At 50.2% G+C, this 22,145-nt stretch overlaps 1 protein-coding gene across 2 annotated transcripts in view; it reads left to right on the top strand.

Annotated features, from left to right (window-relative positions):
* Positions 1-4,078, top strand: part of LOC147701862 (uncharacterized protein ZSWIM9-like) — a 382,928-nt gene extending 378,850 nt beyond the window's left edge. For both annotated transcript variants that reach the window (XM_086930496.1, XM_086930497.1), the window contains one exon: positions 1,854-4,078. In XM_086930496.1, coding sequence (XP_086786622.1) covers positions 1,854-3,210 — 1,357 coding nt within the window. In that variant the 3' untranslated portion in view covers positions 3,211-4,078. The remainder of the gene's footprint in view (positions 1-1,853) is intronic.
* The last annotated feature ends 18,067 nt before the right edge of the window (positions 4,079-22,145 follow it).

Here is a 22,145-nt window from a genome sequence, read left to right on the forward strand (position 1 = left end):
ACTAGAACAATATACATTGTTCCATGCTTTTAGGTTGACCGCAATAAAAAAAAACTATAATTGTTTACATTATGCCAACTAATGTAAACAACATTGTTTGTAGTTTGTTGACAGCTAATCAAATAGTGTTACTTCTTGGATTTCTCCAATAGTGTTACTTCTTGGAATTCTGTATCTTCATTCGTTGTCTGTGTCTGCCCACTGACAGGATATACCATACCATACCATACATAACTGACTATACCACACAATGGCAGATCATGCTAAACCATACCATTCAATGACATGTTAGACCATATCATGCCATACCGTAAAAGGCAGATCGTACCATACAATACTCTAGAATGACGATCATACCATGACTATACTATACCCATAGGGTAACATTCCAGACCATACCATAAAATTTAATTATCGGCTATACCATACTATAAGACAGGCCATACCATATCATATATTATATCATATCTTACCATACTATACTATTCGAAGATAGGCTTATCATACTATATAAGAGGCCATACCATACTATACAATGACAGAGCATGCCACACAATATGACGACAAGCCATGCTATACCATTCAATAAAAGGCCATATTTACAGTGGCAGACCGTACCATGTAATACAATGACAAACCATACTATACAAGAGACCAGACCATGCTATACCATTCCATATAATATACCATGCCTTACTATAGAATGACAGGCCATACCATACTGTACAATGACAGGATATACCATATTATACTATACCATGACAGACTGTACCATGCCATACGATACCATGACAGACCATACCATGCTATACCATACTATATTATACAATGACAGAACATACCATATCATACAATAAAATGACAGCCCATACCATATCATACCATATGACAGGCCATTCCATAGTCTACAATGACAGGCCGTGCTGTACTGTACTATACCATACCTTACACTAGCCATACAATACCAAACCATAGTCTACAATGATGGGCCTTACCATCAGATATAATGGCAGGCCATACAATACAATACCACACCATAGCATACAATGATAGGCAATACCATACATACTATAGAATGGTTTACCATAATATACAATGACAAGCTACAACATTCCATACCCTGCTATACAATGAAAGGCCATATCATAACATCCAGCACCACACTGACAAAGGCAATACATCTCACATAGGCGAGACCTATTGACTTTGCCGATGATTGTCTTTGATGTTTATACTCACATGTATGCCTGGTATACTGTTTAGATTCTCTTTAGTGTGAGGCGTGTTTTAAATAAATGTGTGAATTTTTCAAGAGCTGAAATGCCAAACAACTGCCTGGGCTTTCTACGTCTACTCCCCTGTCACATAGAACTCTGTCCTGCCTGCCATCAGAATGTCATTTCACAGAGCGATGCAACTCTGTGGCTCTATTTAGAAGGGTGTGTCTTGAACTATGTTGATAGTGCTTCTCTTTTTATGTTCAGCATCTCTAAATATTTATTTTCATTGTTTGACTTTGTAATTTGTCTTTTTTCCCTAATTTAGATGTGCATACTCAAACCTTTTGATAGGTGGTTTTCACATACATTGATTAACTTGTTCATTTTTTTTATTTTTATGTGTGTATTCTCTACCTTTAGAGTGCTCCACTGTCTCTAGGTTAGGCAGTGTTTTATCAACTGTAAAATAAAAGAAAATGATACATGCTTGGCACAGTTCCGGCAGCAAAGTTTTCTGTTTCTGTTGTCTACGCTGTACTTTTCTGTGTGATTCTATTTCCAGTGATTGTCAGTTTCGATTATTTGCGACTGTGCCTGGCGTTTCTCAAGTTGTATGTCCTGTTTCTTTTTCAGTGCATTGAGTGGAAATAAGAACTGCAGTGCCAAGATCGTCCTGAACATCAGCGAGAACAAAGACTGTCTTGTGGTCACTGAGTGCCAGTTAACTCATAACCATGTCCTCTGCCCCATCAAGTTCAACACCTACAAGAAGGGCTTCTTGCTCTCCGGTCAATGTTTGCCTGTGCACGTCACCAACATAATCTCCAGGCAGTTCTTGGAACTTCGAGATGTTAAACGTCTGCTATCTACCTGTTCTGCGCAGGAAACTGACATCCTGGAAATACTCAGTGCATTGCAAATGCTCTTTGCTGAAGATCCCTTAACTAAAGTGAAGCTGGTGTTTATGGAGGACACTACTACAGTCAAGATGGTCTACTTTCAAACCAGTGAGATGTTGCGCTTTTGTCAGCGTTTACCAAGTGCTTTGTTCTTTGACCGGATTTTGGACTTCAATGAGGAGTTTGACCTCTATACAGTTCTCTGCTTGGATGGAGATGGGCTGGCACGGGAATGCGCTCACTGCCTGGCACGGAGGGTGACACCTGGCATTCTCCATGGAACCATAGCATCTCTGTTGCAGATAACACCAGAGTTAAAACATAAAGTGCAGCACATAATTGTTGGAGTAGAAGTCGATGAGCTGAGCGCCATCCAGCAGGTGCTACCTCAGTCCAGAGTATGGATCTGCCGCCATCAGGTCCTGGAGACCTTAACAAACAAAGCTCGCGAGTTAGGGACTTTATGTGATGAACGAGTTCAGCCTCTGCTCTGTGAGGTAGTCCAATCCATGTCAGTGGATTGTTATCATAGAGCAGTGAAGAGGCTAAAAGAGGTTGTCTCCGAACACTTTATGAACTACTTCTTGGAGCACTGGCACCCTCGCTCAGTGCTGTGGGCTGAGTTCTCTATTAATAGTACAAACAAAGGCATTAACACCTACAGTGCTATTAAACAGCACCGGCAAAGACTCAGCTGGGCAATACGCCCTTTCCCCACTTTGGCTCAGTGTCTTGAAGACTTACTGCATATGCATGCTTCCAAGGTGGAGGTGGGCTTCTTTAATGATACGCTAGTGGCCGCGCGTTACCGGGAGGTTTGTCAGCCTGAGCAATCCCACCTGATTGAAGAGGAGTTGGCGTTGGCCAACCTCAGAACTTACGACATTAGTGAAAATATGATGAACTTTGTTCTCAATGACGGGGTGTCAACCTTTGTTATGGACCCCAAACTCATCTCGTGCAGCTGCTCCATTTACACCTCCAACCTGCTCCCCTGCCGGCACCTCTTTGCCACTCGGTTCATGACTGGGCAGCCTTTGGTTGATGCAAACCTTCTGGTTAAAAAGGAAGAGGCTTCTGCAGTTCTATAGCCACTGAGAGTACCGGAAGGACAAACTTACTTCCAAGGGAGATTATCTGTGGAACACCATGAGCAATGAACTTCTGTGATACCTAGCTAAGAACTTAGTGGACGATTTCTCAAACTGCCCTTGCCCGGGTGCCCTTCACAATCAGAAACTTGTATTTGCGATCTTTGTTTACATATTTTTCATTCCTTTGTCCAAGTGTTTTTTGTTGCACTTTTCAATTGTGGTATATATGCAGAAATGTGCGGTAAGAGTTTTGCTACTTCATTTTACTTGAAGGAAAGGGGGTCGGACCTGAGTAGCTTGGTGGAATTACAAGTATTGTACCTTTTTTTGTTTTTAACTCTGTGCCCCTTTTGCTTCTCTGTTAGGTTAAACCCCCCTCAGTTTTTTTTTTACTTGTACACTCTTTCATAGTTTGGTTAAATCCTTATTAAAATGTTATCAGAGAGGTAATAATTGCATACTTTAAAATGCTATATAATTTAATACTTTAAACACTTGCCGCTTTTGTAATTGCAATCAAGTTAAAAGCCACATTTTACCTGGAATGGCAGACCTAGAGTCCACACGAAAGAATCCTCAAAGTGCATTTAAAACATCTCTGGTCATCAGAAGGTTGCAGAAAATTCCATAGGAGGTCAGTGTGATAAGATGTTAATCTTGGAGTCCGCTCTACTTGATAATGCACCCTGTAACTGAAGCGTGAGCATGCCAGGAAATTCATGGGGATAGCTCATGGTTTTGGCTAACTACAGGAGCCAAAGCATGACCTGGGTCTTTATAAAGATAGGCATGTAGATGATACTGCAAAGGTTCTGTAAAACATGACAGACTATTTCAGATTAAAATGGGTTAATTCTTGAACAAATGGGCATTACTTTATTTAGTTTATTTGTTTTTACCAATGCATTAACATCTGCTTAAAGCAATAGATACTGCCTGTTTATTTAAACTCTTTAAGGCTATTTTAGTTGTCAAAGGACTTGTATTAAGACTGAATATATTGTTGTGACGTTGATCAAGGAGGGTTTTATGAATTTTAGAATTGTTAATTTTACTGTACGTGTGAGACACCATTACCTTTCGCTTAATTGCCCCGCAGATTCATTGAGCAGTAATACTACTTGCAAGTACTTATGCATTGACTCTGCGCTGAACACCATGTTTTATACCCTGGCAGCATTTGTGTATGGCACACTCATTCCGTCGCATTGGTTGGCGGTCTAGCAGTTTACTCTTCCCATGTGTGGTCTAAAGGCGGCTATTTAACCCCTTAACTCCTGAGGCTTTACCCCCCTCTATTCCAATCCCACCATCCCCAAGTGCTGAGCCCTTTTTTGGCTGTTTGGGGCAGTTTGCACGTAGGCTTTTATAACTTTTCTCTACATAATATATCCATGCCTAAATTCCATCCTTTCTTTTTCAACATCCTGGGGATTCTAAAGGTACCCAGGGTTTGTGGATCTCTTTGGAGGGACCCAGAAAATAGGCAAAATGTAGCTGTATTTTGAGCTTTTTGGGGAAAAAGTGCTCCACAAAACTGTCTGTTTTTTTCCCTAATATTAACATCAACAAAAGGTGTGTTGTGCTGAAGTCATCATCTTCCAAGTTTTCAGGAACATGCAGAGCTTAATCAAAAAAACCTTTTTTTTTTTTTACCACAGTTTGTTTTGCCATTTTTCAAAGAGGTAACCCATTATTCCTACATCTACATTCTACACCCTGTCCCTCACATAAATGGAGCGCCAGCGCAATAAAACCAACTAGAAACTGGAAAGATCTAGACATGGTTGCATTTAATCACTGTCTTTTTGCTAACGCTCCTGTTTTTAAAAATATTCTTGCCTTTGATTTGGTGGCCTTTCAATGCTGGATTCAATCAGCACTCGATACTTGTCTTTCAGTTTCATCTACGAAGCGAAACACCCACTGTCCTCCCACCCGCTGGTTCTCTGATGAACTAAAAAGGGAAAAAACGAAATGCAAAAACATGGAAAGACGGTGGCGCAGACACTATGTACCTGATGCTAAAAAAAACGAAATGCAAAAACATGGAAAGACGATGGCGCAGACACTATGCACCCGATGCTAAAACTGCCTATTTTTCTGCAAAAAGGGCATATCACTCCCACTGCAGGTCTGCACGTGCCAACTTTGTCTCTTCCACCATTACAGGGGATAACAACTGCCCTAAAACCCTGTTCAAGATTGTCAAAGAGCTCGCGGGTACAGACACTGCGCATGCTCCTCTTAGTCTGAATACAAAGCAATGCGAGGACCTTGCTCAGTTTTTCCTGATTAAAGTGGAAACTATATACTCTGAATTAGCAGGTAACACCCCCCCACCTTATCCTCTGTCCGCTTTGTGTTCGGATCAATCTTGCCCCCTGCTTGACGGTCCAACTACCCTTGCCCCTGGCCGGGGAAAGAAACTCTCTCAATACCTGGTCACTCCTTGACATGTCAATGCTTAAGTTACTTCTTAATAAGACCCACCCTGGATCACTGCTCGATACCCTCCCCATTTCTGTACTAAAACAGCTTAAACAGCCAGCCCTCCAATGTATTTTGGAACTTCTCAATACATCTCTGGTGGAGTCTTCCGTCCCTGTTGACTGGAAGCATGCTATGGTGGTCCCTCTTGAAAAAAGCTAACACGGACCCAGCTCTTCCCTCCAACTATCGACCGATCTCTTTACTCCCCGCCCTCTCTAAAGTCTTAGAGAGGCATATCAATACCCAGTTATATCAGTACGTCGAAACCAATGAGTTTTTCCATCCCTCCCAATCCGGTTTTAAGACTGGCTATTCAACGGAGACGACACTTCTAGGAGTTACTGAACTGCTCCGCAGGAACCTTGATGCGGGCGAGACGGTGGCCTTGGTGTTATTGGACCTGAGTGCGACCTTTGATAAGGTCTCCCATGCCGTACTAATAGAATCCCTCCAATCCAGTGGAGCACACGGACAGAGGATAGACTAGGATATCCGAGGGGGGCTGAGGGCTACTACACTAACAAAGGAGAGTGGATGGGAGTGCAAAGGGCAACCACAGGAACAATCGAGAGTGGGTGGGAAGTGCAGGGTCAACCACATGAACAGACAGGAGTGGCTGGCTGCAACCACAAGGAAAATGGCAGGTTGGCAAGAGGGGTTGCAGGCAAGCAGAAGCACAACAGAGGGTAGTTTGGATATGCTGGCGCAAGCAGACTAATAGATGGGATGGGTGGAGGAACACTGAGGGGCAGAAGTACAAGAGAGATACAAATTGAAAACACACACTCTCGTAGAGTGCTTAAACAACCAGGCTAACACGGCAGCAGCTGAAGGTTGAAGACAGCAGTCTGTCCCGGTGACTGGTAGAGAGAATGTCCTCACCGTGAGTAGGATGTGAACCTGCAATTGTAGCTAAGGGCGGACGTTGCATGCTGTGGTCACTGACGGGCAGAATGCGGGTGACTGCTGCGAATGGACGAATGCAGCATTATTAATTGCGACCAATCTGTTCTGTCATGGCAGCAGGGCGTTTATCATTAGCCTTGAAACAATTCCTAGGCATATTGTGCCCGGTGGTTGGATATACACGTGTCTGGGATGCTTTTGTCTCGTGACGATGAGTGACGTAGGAGTATTTATGGCTCGAGCAAATGCGCAGAGCAGGCCACGCGACGTAGCGGTTTACGGAGACAGATGATTCCCTCCTTCCGTTCCGGTGTGTCAGTTTGTGAATGCTCACTTTTCCGGGCAGCAAGTGCTTGCTTTCCGGTATATGGCACTTGGGGTCAGTGAACTTGCCAGCCTCGGAGGAAGGGCTGGCACGAAAATACCTGTTTTGACAGGAACTCTGGGACAGATGGGCAGAACTACCCTGAAAGAAATGAAAGTAAAGGAAATGAATTTGCCGAGTGTCATTGCATGAATATCCAGGCCCATCTGTCCATTTTGGCGACCTAATGTTACACCTAAAACGCTGACTTCCCTTTGTGCCTGAGCGAGGTTCCTTAAGTTTCTGATGTGGCAAGAAGTGAAATGGTTACTGTAAATAGGGTGATTGAAGGTGGTGGGACCATAACTTATTTTTTCAATATCCGGTTTCGATCAAGAGCGACACAGAGGAAGGAAGAAATGGGAGAAATTAAAAAACGCCAAAGGTAAAACAGTGACAAAAAAGAAACAAGCCGATGGGGGTAAGGAAAGTGAAAGCGCGCTACGCGCATATTCACAGGAGAACACTCGCATTTCTTACGCACTGAGCATGCTTGCGGCCAACTTTGCCTGGGGCATGGAGCGCGCGGCAGTGTCCGGGGCTCCCATGAGCTGAGGGAACCCTGTGTATTGTAGCCCGTGTGAAGGAGCACTCCCGCAGAGAGAAGTCCGACGGGAGCCAACACAGTCTTTGTGATAGCTGCTGCGGGGCTCCTGTGAGCATGACTGGGCCCGCGTGTGTATGCGCCAGTGACCGAAAAATAGGCCCCCCCCCCCCTGCCACGAGGAGACCAGCCAGGGAGCAGCGCAGAGCCCCCACAAGAGCCGATAAGTGGGACGTGTGGCGCGTGCATCAGCATTAAAAAAATGCTATTGCAGGAGGCTGACTTGCACCGGAAGCAGGACAGGCGATGTGCACAGCGCGTGGCTGTACGTGCGCGTACACCTGCTCAACTAGCCAAAAGCTCTGCGCGTGCCCATCTACTGTCCCACTACCGAGGCACGTCCACAACAATAAGCTTCGCTGGCGACAGCACTTCGTCCTGCGTACGCCAGGCTCGACCTAAAAAGGGGCCCAGGTTTTGGCTTAATCTTTATCCTTCACCGCCGCAGCCATGGAAAGTCTCTCCATCGCTAGAAGATTCCATAGTTCGTGTAACCAGTGCGTGTGATCGGGTATTTTGTCAGATTTCCACCTTGTCAATATCACCCTATGCGCAGCATTCAGTGCTAGGGCCATCAGCCGCCTCCTAGTTGAGCGCAAGGGAAAGGTTAGTGCATTGGGAAGGCCTAGGAGCGTGTAAGCAGGGAGCCGGGGTATGGAAGTACTGAAGGCCAAGTCAATGTCATCTAGGATTTGTTCCCAGTAGCGGGTTAATTTGGGACAGTGCCATAGTACGTGTATAAGTGTCCCAGGGATACTGCACCCACTCCAGCAGATTGCCACCTGAGAGCCTTTAGGGGGTGTAATACCAACAGGTAGCAATTTTAAAAGCTGTCTCAGTGTGGCTTAGAGGAGACGCTGTGTGATGTGCCCGATAAAAAAATGTCTTCCCACTCCTTGTCCGGCAACGCACGCCCTAGTTCTACTTCCCAGTGCTTCTGTCCAGCAGTGCGGGTCCTTGGGGGTGCTGTGTTAAGGAAGGAGTAGATTTCGGAGATAAGGATTTTATCGTCTTTTTTAAGTAAGTATCCATTTCTCGAATGGTTTCTTTGGCCGGAAAGCTAGGTGACGTGTCCCAGGTGCGGAGATCCAATGGATCATCTGAGAATGTAAATAAATGTCAGTGTCAGGTAAATTGTAATCCATCTGTAATTCCTTAAAGGGGAGAAGGCCCTGAATTTCATATGTGTCCTACATGCTTTCAAACTCCCTCAACCGAAAGTGCTGCTCCCTTGACGGCCATTCCCAGTGGGAAAGCAGGGTTTGAGAAAAACTGAGTCGGGGGAGAAGGGAATGAAGTCAGGTTTGCCCTTCGCGAGACTCTGTCCCAAGCCAGCATCGTGGGTTGTGTGACTGGTGAGGAGTAGAGGCCCTAAGCGCGGGCTGCTTGGTCAACCAGGCGTCCCGCCAGATGTGATGGCCTGCGACCGTCTGGTCCATTAAGACCCAATATTTCTCCGTCATGGGACGGTTCCATTCCACTATGTAACGTATGAGGGAAGCAAGATATTACCAAGTGATGTTAGGAAAGGCTAATCCCCCATACTACTTTGACCGTTGGAGCTGGGTTTTTGATATTCGCGGCGAAATCGGGCCCCAAACAAAGCCCTCGATCGCCCTCTGTTTCTGAAGGAGGACGTGTGGCGGGGGTTCCAGCGGCAGGGTTTGGAACAAGAATAGGGCTCGTGGTTGGGTGTTAGTTTTAATCGCGGATAGTGGTAGGCGACGCCAACGCTTGGTGTTTGGGCGTATCCGGGATAGTAGAGCAGAATAGTTCACCTTCCCAGTCAAAGGGGAAGCGGAGCCAGAGAGCCGCTTCCGTGTGTTGGCTAGCTGTAATGTTGAGTACCTGGGATTTCTGCGTGTTGATGTTAAAGCCAGAAAACTGACTGAATGTCTGGAGGTCATGCATGATGGACGGCAGTGAGGAAAATCTTTATATTTAAATTATCCTTCACACATCATCTCAGCTGAGTGCAGCCGCGAACACCCGCGCGTTGCGTAGCAACCGCTGACCCGGTCGGCAGTCCGTACATTGCCTAGCAACCGCACACGCAGAACGTGCAACGTCGTCCTTGCGCTCAGACCCGATCGGGTATTAATGAAACACCCGTATCTCAGCATTTCAACTCTCTGCAGTGGCCTGATTAACTCAGAGCCTTCTACTCGAGCTGAAGTGATCAAATAAGGTGAGAATGATTCGGGGACAATTTCGCCCACACGGACCGTTATTATTGGATTAGCACGGAGGAAGCTAACTGCTTTTCTCCCTTTCAGAACGAACTTGTTGAATTACTCAACAGTAGAAATCGTCTCTGGATCTTAACCAGATCGTATGCAAAGCAACTCTAACCTCGGTGAGTTCCCCACAGCATGTTATAATAAATCTCTTTAATGACTCAAATTAGATGGGTTAGTAATGTCACCTCGTCTTTTCTTTAGTCCTACATGGAAAGTTGATCTTAAACAGGGAGACCTTCGTTTTTGGATGTAAGCATCACTATTGTGAAGACTTCCAGATGGTGTAACCCCTTAACACCTTCGCTGCGGCGGCTATTCCGCAGCAGCGCTAGGGGGGCAGGGGGCCGCGCGGCGCGCACATGCTGGTGACTGAACCGCTCCGTCACCAGCCGCGGTTCAGCTGAGCTCATGACTGAGCGGTTCCGTCATGGCCCCGCACGCTCAATGAAACGCCCAGCGCAGGCGCTGAATCCGCGCCGCGCAGGCGTGTCGGGCGGGCCATGACGGAACCGCTCCGTCATCAGCACAGCTCCACCGTGGCTGATGACGGAGCGGTTCTGTCATCAGCACGGAAAGGGTTAAATATCTACAGGCTGTCTTCCCATTGCCCCAGTCCTGATGAAGACCCGCACTGACCGTACAGTAGTGCAGTACTAGAGTTGAAGCGTCAACAAGTATCCCACGGACTGGTCTAAAGATCCTGCAATGAGACTTACTTATCCAGGCCGCAGCTCTATTTAAAACTTGCATTTCTGGGCGTAATTTCCTCCCCCTCTTCCCCCAATCACCTTATATATATTCGACACCACCACTGAGTCACTGAGCACAAAATGTCACCATTCTGCACACAATTTTTGTCACATATGTTGTTTTGACAATCGCGACACACTTCTTTCAAGTCCGCTGTGAGCTAGTTAAGGAGGTCCTTTATGGCCGCGAAAAGCTCCACCTTGAACGCCTTAGTAGCCGGCAAGTTGTCGCTCTCGTATCACCCCGCAAGCCTTCTCACATGATGTCGAGGCCTGCTTCAGTAGGATCCTTCTGTGACTTCTCCTTCCTCGTACGTGTCGTTGCCATGGCGCGGATCGCCAACCGCTGGCACCCCGTAGGCAGCTCTAGCCCCAAACGCCTCAGTAGGCATGATGGGGGAACTGCGCAGCGTAGTGGGCCCCACGTTACCGGTTATAGCAATTCTGTTGCCTCGCAGTGGAGCAGGGGCTGAGAAAGCCAAGGTAGGCCAGTCGGCGTACTATCTGCAGAGGAGTCCTGGGGGACCACGCATACAATATGTACCCCACCTGCCAACCCGCGGACCGAAGAGATCTCACCCCAGCCCCTCTCTGGGCCTTGCCAGACCCAGGGCACTCCCCCCCCCCCCCCCCTCTCCCCCGGGGGCAGCGAAAGGCACTCCACAGGTGCAGGAGGCCGCAGTAGTCTGACTCACCTGGGTGCTACTCCACTGCGTCGGAGCCCGAGAGTCCCCCGGACCTTCCCAGATAATCGGTTGTAGACTCCTTCACTATTTGGCACTCAGACCCAGCCGCGTTGCGCACCCACATGGTGGTTGGCAGGGCATCCGACGTAGCGCTCCCCACGAGGCGGCGTCTACGGGGGCTCACTGCAGTCGCCGATCCATGGTCCGCACCGCTCCACGCAGGGCCCACTGAGGGAGCACCCCATCCGCCAATCTGCGGACCGCTGGACCTCCCACTAGGCCCACCACACCGACACGGGCCGTGTCAGGCAGCACCACCTCCGGGACAACAAAGCAGGGGAGGCCACGCCATCGCGCAATAAACAGACCACGCAGTGTCAACGTAAAAGGCCATTTTATTAGACCAGAACTGCGTAATCTGTACATAACAGTAACATAAACATAATAATAACAACAAACCCCCACTCACACTCCCTCTCATTCGTTTCACTCGTTCCGCTTCATCACTAAGCCCTAGAAGCTCCAACCATGCTTTATTCTTGCCCCTCAATCACTTGTCTTCCAGCCCACTCCTTGCGTCCTGCCATTCATGCTTCTATCCGCCCTACAAACCCCCCCCCCCCCCCAAGGGATGGGTGTGCCCGCTCTTGACCCCCCTGTCCCTTCAATCCTGCCTAAAGCAGCTCTGGCCTAAACTGGCATCGCTATAGACCGGCCCAAACACACCTCCAGCTGCCGGGTGGGTGGGTGGCCTTTTCTGCTCCCTCCCGATGGTGCCAGGCGCAGGAAGAGGAAGTTCCCTTCCTCCCCTGCTCCTAAATACCCACCCCCTAACTCCTCCCCTTCCCCTACCTGGCCTATCAATGCGCGAATGACCCCAGGGGAAGACTAGTCTGCGACTTTGCTTCCCCCGGGGCCCGGCATCGCGCAATAAACAGACCACGCAGTGTCAGCGTAAAAGGCCATTTTATTAGACCAGAACTGCGTAATCTGTACATAACAGTAACATAAACATAATAATAACAACAAACCCCCACTCACACTCCCCTCTCATTCGTTTCACTCGTTCCGCTTCATCACAAAGCCCGAGAAGCTCCAACCATGCTTTATTCTTGCCCCTCAATCACTTGTCATCCAGCCGACTCCTTGCGTCCTGCCATTCAGGGCTGTTCACTGCCCCACCCCCTTCCAGGTCCGCCAGTCCGCAACACACACTCCCGCGTTCACTCCCTGCGACACCAGATAGCCTCATTCCACAACTTGCTCACCACATCTCTCATCTCCATCATGTAATACGCATTGCCCAGCAGGGACAAGTGCACCCCGTCGTCCCTGAAAACTAAAGGCTCCTCCAGTCGTATCCCGCCATGTGCAATAACCTTAATGTCTTTGTCACCACAGTAAAGTCTCATTGCCCTATTGAGCTTCCTTCGTGCCTTCTCGATGGCCCCATGCTACATAGCCCCTCCCCACACTTTCCTGGGGACCAACTCAGTCCAGGCAATGCAGGTCCCTGCAAGCCTCGCTTTCAACACCTCCAGGTCCCGTTGCATGAGTTGTAAAAGTGCCAATCCGGACAGTTGTACCAGGTCATTCTCCCCCAGATGAATGATCAACAAATCAGGACATCCCCTCTGTGGGATCATCTTCGCGAGCCAGGGCAGTAGTGCCCCCCATCGCATGCCACTTTTGCCCCACCATTGTACCTCGTGCAAGTGTCCTTTCAGTCCCAGGTTACGGCCGTAAAGCTGCTGCTCCGCATATTTGGATGCCCAATGCACGAAGGAGTGCCCAACAATCCAAGTCACCGTCTTACCGCCCGGTCCACCCACGCAACCTACGAAGAAAAAGATGTAAGAACAAGAAAAACAGTATGAATCAACCAACATCCTGCCTGGGACCACCCTACTTCCTCACATACCTCTCGCAACAGCGCGACTTCCATCGCCCAAGTCTCCTAATCCTATCCCAGGACCAACCCAACCTGGCCGCCGCTGTTGCAGCCCCTATCCGGAAAGAGTGGGTCCCAAACCCAGCCTCATTCATGCCCAGCCGCCTCAAAGCCTTGCGCAAGACAGCCAACAACTGGCCCGCCGTCACTCTCGCGCCAGACGCATGACAAAATATTTCCCCACAACGCACACTCCCCGTCCCCAGGAAAGTCAGCCATTCCAACACTGGGCAAACCTCCCCGCCTGTCTCATTCAACCATACCCACTTGCCCCTGCCCAACTGATCAGTCTTGGAGCACCGCAGCCAAATACCCAAGCGCCCCCCATCCACCCGAATCTCCTCAAACAACCTGCCTGCCCCTCTCCTCGTACCCAAAAGCTCAGACACCCGAAATGCCCCGAAAAACATCCACACCATACACAAGCGGAAAAGGCCAACCTCAACCAAGTCATAACAACATTCCGGCAACACCCCAACCAGCCGGACCAACAACTCAAACGTTACCGCCTCCCTCAGCCTGCCCCCCCCCCCCACTCCCCCGCTCCCTGCCCCAACCCGCAACATTCTGCTCAGTATCACATCCTTGGTCGGGTCAAAGCCCGGAAACAAAACACAGTAGAACAACATCCCTGCCAATTTACCAGAGATCGTAGCCGCAGTCAAACCCCGATCCATACAATCCAACACATAACCTCTTAGCCCTTGTTCCACTGCCGACTCCACACTCACGACGCCATTCACCGTCCAGCCCATGAAAGCACTAAATTCAGACCATGCCAAACAATATGTCCTCCTTGTGGTCTCTGCCAGCGAACCCTCCACCAGTCCAATCATCCTCACTCCCCCAAGGCCCAGATGCCGGCCGGCAGCTCCGTCTTGCATGTATCCGCTCCCGGTGCCAGGTGTCGAAACCGCTGCCACTGCGAACGAGACAAAGCATCCTCAATGTCATTATTCGCTCCAGGGACATGCTTAGCCCGAAACACCACATTCAACCGCAGACACGCCAACATGAACCGCCGCAACACTCTCAGGTCCCTTGCCCTTTGATGATTCACCAGCTCCACCACCGTCATGTTGTCCACGTGGAAGAGCACAGACCTGTTCTGAAACTCCTCCCCCCACACCTCCAGTGCCACCAGCAAAGGGAAAAATTCCAAGAAGGCAATGCTCCTCCCCTGTTTGATCCAGGAGGCCGTCCAGCTCTCCGCACACCACCTGCCATCCCGGAAGACACCAAACCCCGCTGACCCAGCCGCGTCAGAGTAAATTTGGCATTGCCAGACCGCCCTCTCCTCATCAAAATCCAGCGACACACCGTTGAAGTTTTGCAAGAAAGTAATCCATGTCCTCAAGTCCGTCCTCACTCCCATAGAAATCCTGACCCTGTGATGTGGAAGCACTGCCCCCGACATGGCCATGCCGAGCCGCCTGCAGAACGTCCGTCCTGCCTGTACCACCCTACACGCAAAGTTAAGGAAACCCAGAAGTTTCTGCACTGCCCGCAAAGGAATCCGCCTCTCCTCCACTGCCCAGTCCAGACATGCCAGGATCTCCGCCACTTTGGTCGCGGGAAGGCGCGCCAGCCACTGCACAGAGTCCAGTTCAATCCCCAGGAAGGTGAGGCAACAGCTGGGACCAGCCGTCTTCTCAGGCGCCAGAGGCACCCCAAACTGAAAAGCCATCTCCTGGAATCGCAACAGGGCCCTGCCGCAATCCCCGGTATCCGGTCTCCCCAGGAAAAGGAAATCGTCCAAGTAGTGAGTGACCTCACGGCACCCACTAACTCGCACCATGACCCACTGCAGAAAAGTGCTGAAAAGTTAGAAAAGAGCGCAGGAGATGGCGCATCCCATGGGCAAAACCTTGTCCACGTAGATGGCCCCTCCAAACTGCATGCCTTAAAGAGAAAAATCCGCCGGGTGAATAGGCAGTAAACTGAAAGCAGACTTGATGTCACACTTCGCCAATTCCGCTCCCGTCCCACACACCCTCACCAGGCGGATCGCATCGTCCACCGACGCGTAGAGCACTCTAGAATCCTCCTCTGCAATAAAGTCATTCACTGACTGGCCCTCTGGCCATGACAGATGGTGTATCATCCTGAACTCCCCCTCCTCTTTCTTCGGCACCACCCCCAATGGGGAGATGATCAGGTCCTGCAAAGGCCAGTCAGTAAACGGGCCCGCCACCCTTTCTTCTTCCACCTCCTTCCTCAACTTAGCAAACAAAACACACGGCAGTTCTTTGGCAGATCTCAAATTTCAGCCCAACGTCGCTCCCTGAGACCTTGGTAGCCCACCCTAAAACCCTCAGTGAAACCCCAGAAAAGACGCGCCGCCGCCTCCTGATCCGGGTAGCACGAGAGCCACGGGGCCATCGCCTCCACCCTAACCGGTGTAGGCGCCCTCGGTCCAGGGTGGCCCCGCCCTCTGGCATTCCTCCATTGCTCCGAGGGTGTGGTGAGCGTGAGGCACTGCGTAAGGGCATGCTTCCCGCCGCACTTCGAGCACTCGTGTTTGAATTTACAGGGATACCGGGAACAATACCCCTTATTGTAGCTCCAACAGGCCCCCGTGGAATAACCCCCTGGCTTGGACTGCTGCCCCGAGACAATGGTGCTGGGCACTGTTCCACCCCCCGCCCCGCCTTGGGCGGGACGTGGCGGAAAAGACCGATATACAACGGGTAGGCAACTGGCCGTGTGTGTGGACGCAGTGGACTGCGATGACGCCATCCACTGAACCCAGAGTTCCTGATCCACTTCCCCCCAACTCTTCTCGGGATTCGTGCTAACCCTGGCTCTAAACTCCTCATCATAGCTCAGCCAAGCAAAACCCCCGAACTGCATCTGGGCCTTGCGAATGATGTCCATGTATTTGATAAGCGCAATCGCCCTGTCCAAATACTTCTGGCAATAAACACTGGCATAGATCAAGAACGCCGACGTCCAGTTCTCCATTGTCACCGGCACCCTAGGGCGCCTCGTCAGCTCCCACTCTTCCTCCTTAGACCCCTCCTTAGCCTGTACCTCCCTGTGTAGCAACTTAAAGACATCCACAAACTCGTGTTTCCAGATCCGATCCTTGAGCTTCTCCGAGAGATGCGACCCCAAAGGCATAGCCAGCCCCATATATGGCAGCTTCTTAGGCACCTTCACTCCCTTCTCCTCCCTACCATCCCCTTTGTCCGTCTGTACCCCCAAAGTCACCGACTTACCATCCACCTTCTTACCATCCTCGGGTGGACCGCCCGATGGCTTCTCCGCCTCCCACACCGAACCATCACCCACACCCACCGACCTACAAGTACTCTTCCGCCCCTCCCCCCCTCTGTGAACATCCTCCCAGGCCGACCACCAGGCACCCTCACCTGTGAGTGCCGAGCTCAGTTCCCGGGGCCTTCCTCTAGACGCTGTGACCTGGACCGCCGCCGGTCTTCGTTGCCGCCGTGGCCTGTAAAACACCAAGGTCGCCGTTGTCCGCAGCGCCCCCTACGCCTTCCAAGTCACCCGCACCTCCCCATCCTCCAGCTCGTCACTCTCCGCACCATAATCCAACTCAAGCACCGGTTCCAGATCCACACGCAAATTGTCCACCTCCTTCACAGCTCTCTTCACACCTTTCTGCACACCTCCCCGCACACGCGCGCCAGCGTCCACACGTGCTGCAGGAGCCCGAGCCCTCGGTGGAGGGACAGCCGCCGCGGACTGCCCTCCACCGTCCTGCGTCTTGGAGCCGTCTTGCGCCCCGCCAGGCACCCCCGGGCTCTGCCGACAGCCGCCGGCTTGGATACCCTCCCACCGCTCAGGTCGCTCCAACCTGAGCGGGCCCCAGCACCATCAGGCCTCAAAGCCGTCCTGGCCGTCCCTACTCCTGCCATACTCCCCTGGGGGGGGGGGGGTTGTCCTGCACTGCCTTCCTGGCCCTGACCCTCCTTAGCTCTTCCTCCAACTCCGCTTCCCTTTCCTCCTCCGAGGTCGGGGTGGGAGGGCCCTCAACTTCATGGCCCCACACAGCACCCACCCTGGCTCTGGTGTCCTCGGCCCACCTGACCTCCTGAATCCGCGCCAAGATCCTCTCACCCGGGCCCTGTCCTCCCAGGAGGAGGCGCCCCAGATCTGGGGGGGAGGGGCAGGGCGGGGGGGGCAGTAACCAAAGAACTCAGCCCCCTGGGGGAAGAAACCCACCTGTGGCAAACCAGGAACCCAACCAGGCCCCCCTCCCATGGGAACCAGAGTGGAAGGCCCACCCCGGCCCCCCAGGTCCCCCACCACCGCCTGCCTCGCAGGGGCAGGGGTGCCAGCCCTGGAGCTAGTAGACAGGTCGATGGGGGCCTCCTCTTCCAGTCCCCCGTCATCCCTCGTGTCGTCCCCAGTCAAGCCAGCCCCAGGGGTGGAGAGAGCAGCCTGCCCGTCAAACCCTGAAGCCACATTCCCGCCCGGGGCTCCCTCCGGTTCCAGGGCAGGCCCAGAAAGGCTGTCTGCCTGCCCCTCCCCCTGCATTGCACCGGCCGGCACCTGCAGAGGCCCAAGGAGTGGAAGCGCGGGGGCGCGGCCTCCACGGCAGCCCCCGTAGCCCCAGGCAAAAACTCGATCGGAGGGAAGGCCCGCGGGGGCAGGCTCTTGCGTTTCCCGCCCCTCGCCGGGTCCCTGGGTGCTCCGCCCCCCCTCCGATCGTAACCATGCCCTGTCGCGTCAGGCTCGTCCTCCTGACATGCCACGACTGCGGCCTTAACCCCGGCCGAGGCAGCGCGTGTGCCCCTGGTGGCCCCCACCCACGCCTGACCTAAAACCCCCGGCTGAAGAAGATCCTCCCGCCCGGCCCTCGCGAGCAGTAACAAGGCCTCCCGGACCTCCTCTGATGACACCCCCGACATCGCGCCAAATGCTACGCTACAGGCGGAAACAAACAGAACCGGCTGCCGTGGAAACAGCCCCCGACTCCGATCGGCCTGACCCAAAAACCTACAAACTACGCTACACACCTGGAAAATACTGCCCTGAACTAACCTCCCTTTTCTGCTCCCTCCCAATGGTGCCAGGCGCAGGAAGAGGAAGTTCCCTTTCTCCCCTGCGCCTAAATACCCACCCCCTAACTCCTCCCCTTCCCCTACCTGGCCTATCAATGCGCGAATGACCCCGGGGGAAGACTAGTCTGCGACTTTGCTTCCCCCAGGGCCCGGCAATCGGCCGCCTCCTCGTGAGGCGGGACTCAGGAGGCTCCTTGCTAACCCCACCGCCAGGCGAGCCGGCGGCCCCTTCTCAAGTTGAAGCTGGATTCAACGTTGCAGGGCCATTTGCAGCTGGTGGGAATGGCGGGCAGCCCTGCATTCCCTGGCTGATACCGGGTGTCCCACTGCTCACAGCTCGCCGTCCCTCACCAAGATCTTGCTTGCTGCCGCCTGGGACTCTTCTCGCACCAACACCTCACTGTGGGCACCTTTACAGATCATCTCTCCCGGCTCAGGCCGGGATCACCGCTGTTGCCACCCACGAGGCCGCCAAGGCCCTCACTGCACTAGCGCTCCAAGGCCGCCGTTGCTGTGTTTACAGGAGCGCAATTCATCCCAGGAGAGCTCCGCAGTATGTCAGGGCCACTCCCGACATTTACGCGGTCCAATGACCCAAGGGAACAGGCTATGGATCAAAGCAAAGTATTGGCGATGCCTGAGGGACACGATCCTGCAACCTACCGCGCTGCCGTCTTGGACACGCCCCCAGTTAATCCACCGCTAATACAGTTTGATTTTACAGTTTGATTTTGTCACCTCTAGAAATGCTACTTTCAAATTCAAATTCTAATCACAGTATCTGAATACTGAAAACAAGACTACTAAAGGTTAGCCATAAATCTGCATCAAGACACCGAACGATTTATAGTCAGTTCATATGCCATTCACGCACCACACACAAGACTGCCAGCCTCAAGCCCAAACTAACAGATCAGTACACTCACATCAATAAACTGCTGCCATGGAACGGCCCATCACATTCATATGCCACAGGATGGATTTCCCATTCAAAGCAACCTCTCAACCAGTCATCAACCAACTTGCATGCAGACACATAACAAACAAGCCTCTGTAAAAAACATATGTCCAGACATGTTGACAGTTGGTGCCTCCACAACCTTAAACAAACATCACAAATACCTGTTCATTGCATGCTTGAACTTTTATCATATATAGGATCGGGTATTCCATTTATATACCCCAACAACAAACCTTATTCTCTTTCATAGGTATTGTCCCAAATCCTTATAGCCTAAAACGTTGTTACTTCTCTAAAAAATATTTAAGGTTGTCAGTCACTGTGTTCAAAGAATACCCTCCACTTAAATAAGTGTGTATCCAACAACAAAAATTGTGAAAAGGCGAGCTAGCACCTCACGTGTGCTACACCATAGGAGCTTACTGGTTGGTTCTCACCAGTTGTGCCCACGTTTCTCATCATAGGTAGCTATCTCACCTGAAAAAAATTATTTTGTGTCCAGAACAAAAAAGGTGTAAATAGTGTTTTGTGTATAAAAGAAAAGAAAAGGCCCAGTGAGATTAAAATTGAGATAAGCCACACGTCCACCAAATACAAACTTTATTCACTGAAAGTAATGGAAGGAACTGGGTCTTCCCGTAATGGTCTAAAGATAACATATATTGCCAACTAGATCAGGTTGGTAAACCGCTTCCTCTACCAAGTGCAGCTTTTATGATTTGCTTTGCATGGCTGAGGAATCTGGTCATGCTTATCCTCTCTACCCATGTACTTGTTGTAATTGAGTATACAGGTGGGCTTGTGAACTTCGGCCAGCTGACCCCAAACTGTGACACTGGAAGTGCTCTCATCGTGGATTGTAGTTAGCACATACACTTCATGCCTATCAGAGAACTTGGCTGCAAGCAATTTGTTGCAGCGCAAAGAAGTGCTCTGATATTTTTAGAGCTTAAAGCTGCACTAAATTGGGGAGCTGTGAAGAGAGCACTGAGTGTGCTTGCTGCTGCATGTGTCTGCTCTCTGTGTTGGTCTACCCTGCTACACAGACTATGCTTGTGAAGAGACATAAACGTCTGTCATGGACATGTTCCTCAGAACTGCTGGAAGGCAAGTCATCAGATGGAACTTTGATTGCCAAAAATCGCTTCCAGTTTCTGCTCCATTTTCCTTTCCTCAGATGCTTACTCATTTTCTGACCCTGCCTCAGAGATGTCCTCCATAACTCGAGTCAGGGCCTAGGCGGCATTCATCCGCAATGTCTGCTTGCTGCATGTTTAAAACATTCCTTCTTAAACACTGTCCTAAACAAAAACACTTATCTTTTGCAATCCAGTTGCAGGTTCTCCAAAGACATGAAAAAAAGACACACTATTAATTCACCTTGCCACATAACCAATTCCACAGCATACTTTTGTCATGGCTTATGCAACTCTTTATCGTTGGGGAAGCTTTTGGAACATTGGCAGTGTAAAAGTAATATCCTGAAGGTAAAAATATGCCTTTGAGCTGAAGAAGAACACATTCACATAGTAGCCCTGCAACTTTATGGGCAGGCGTGCTCGTTGTGAAAACTCGGTGTTCTCACCGGGGTCACTGCAATTATGCTGCAGGAGTGCACCAAATTATGTGACACGGTCGACTAACTTATGCTGCAAAAAAAAGGAAAATAATGCAGCATAATGCACGTTTTTAAAAAAAAATTACTATGTGTGATTTGTAAACATGATAATTCTGTCTGGGGAAACATTTCACCTAATTAGTACCAGTTTAGCAACCAAATACAGAAATCAACTGAAAAATTAACATTCAACCTTTGCTTGGGGCCTCCCAATGCGTGTGACTCATCGCCACATTTTTTTAAACTTTGATTCATTTGAGCTAGTTTGGCATTATGTGGCAAATTTATTAATTTGTAAATGTGTGTTTTCTCCAGAGGGGTGCATCCCACTTTCCCGCGTAAAACACATAACAAAATATACATATTTGCCCTATAGGGGATTAACATATGCTGAGGCTGACCCACTACCTACAGTTATTGCATTTGTAACGTGAGGCCAAAAGGGGGTTGGACCATATGCTAGGAGGACCAGCCCGCTGACCACTTCACTTTTTTTTTATTCACTTCTCCTTGGGGTTCAAATATGGCCCCAGTCCGCTTGTTCACTACAAGGGCCAATCCACATGCCCCCAAAGACAGGTCCCTGATAGCCTTGTGGGTTACCTGGAAACTTTTGAGGTAGGCATCGTTGGAAAGGGGAGACTCTCCAACTATGCCTCCCTGAAATCTGGGGAAGGAACACAACTCCAAAACCCCATCTGACAGCACTCACCTTTGGTTCTTCCACATGTGGTGGGAATAATCCATGACATCAGCGCGTCTCCTGCTGATGATCCAGATTAACAGTAGGAAAGTCGCAGGGTTGAAGTGGATGGAAGAAAAATAATCTCCAGTGCAAACACCAGAGGATCCTTATCATGCCTCCCCAGTGTCATCCAATGACCAACTAAAGCAGTGGAGAGGTAGTTCGGCTGCACTAAATGGGTTAAACAAAGCCTCTGTGAAACGGTTGTCTCAGAAGCTTGCCAGCACAGGCCTGTCTGCACCATTTTTTACTTGCCCCGCATCTTCTGCTTAATGACGCTATACAAAGATGACAAGAGTCTCCTCTACAATGCAGATGTTTTTGTAAAATCTTTTTTTTCTAATTACATGTTAGAACCTTGTTGCAAGATTCTATTAGAATGTAAAAGCCTCCTACGATCCTCCCACTCTTATTAAGAATGCCCCCTTTTTCCTAAACAAAAAGTTGCTAAACTTTTTGCCTGCAATGTAAATAAACATGATCTGCAGTAAACTATTGCAATGCCATTTAAACATTTAACTCTTGATCCTAAAATGGATATCGTGAGCCTCTATGAAGCCTAACTGAAAACCAATTGCAGTC

This window comes from Lissotriton vulgaris, chromosome 7 (genome assembly GCF_964263255.1).
Source record: "Lissotriton vulgaris chromosome 7, aLisVul1.2, whole genome shotgun sequence".
NCBI classification, from domain to species: Eukaryota; Metazoa; Chordata; class Amphibia; order Caudata; family Salamandridae; genus Lissotriton; species Lissotriton vulgaris.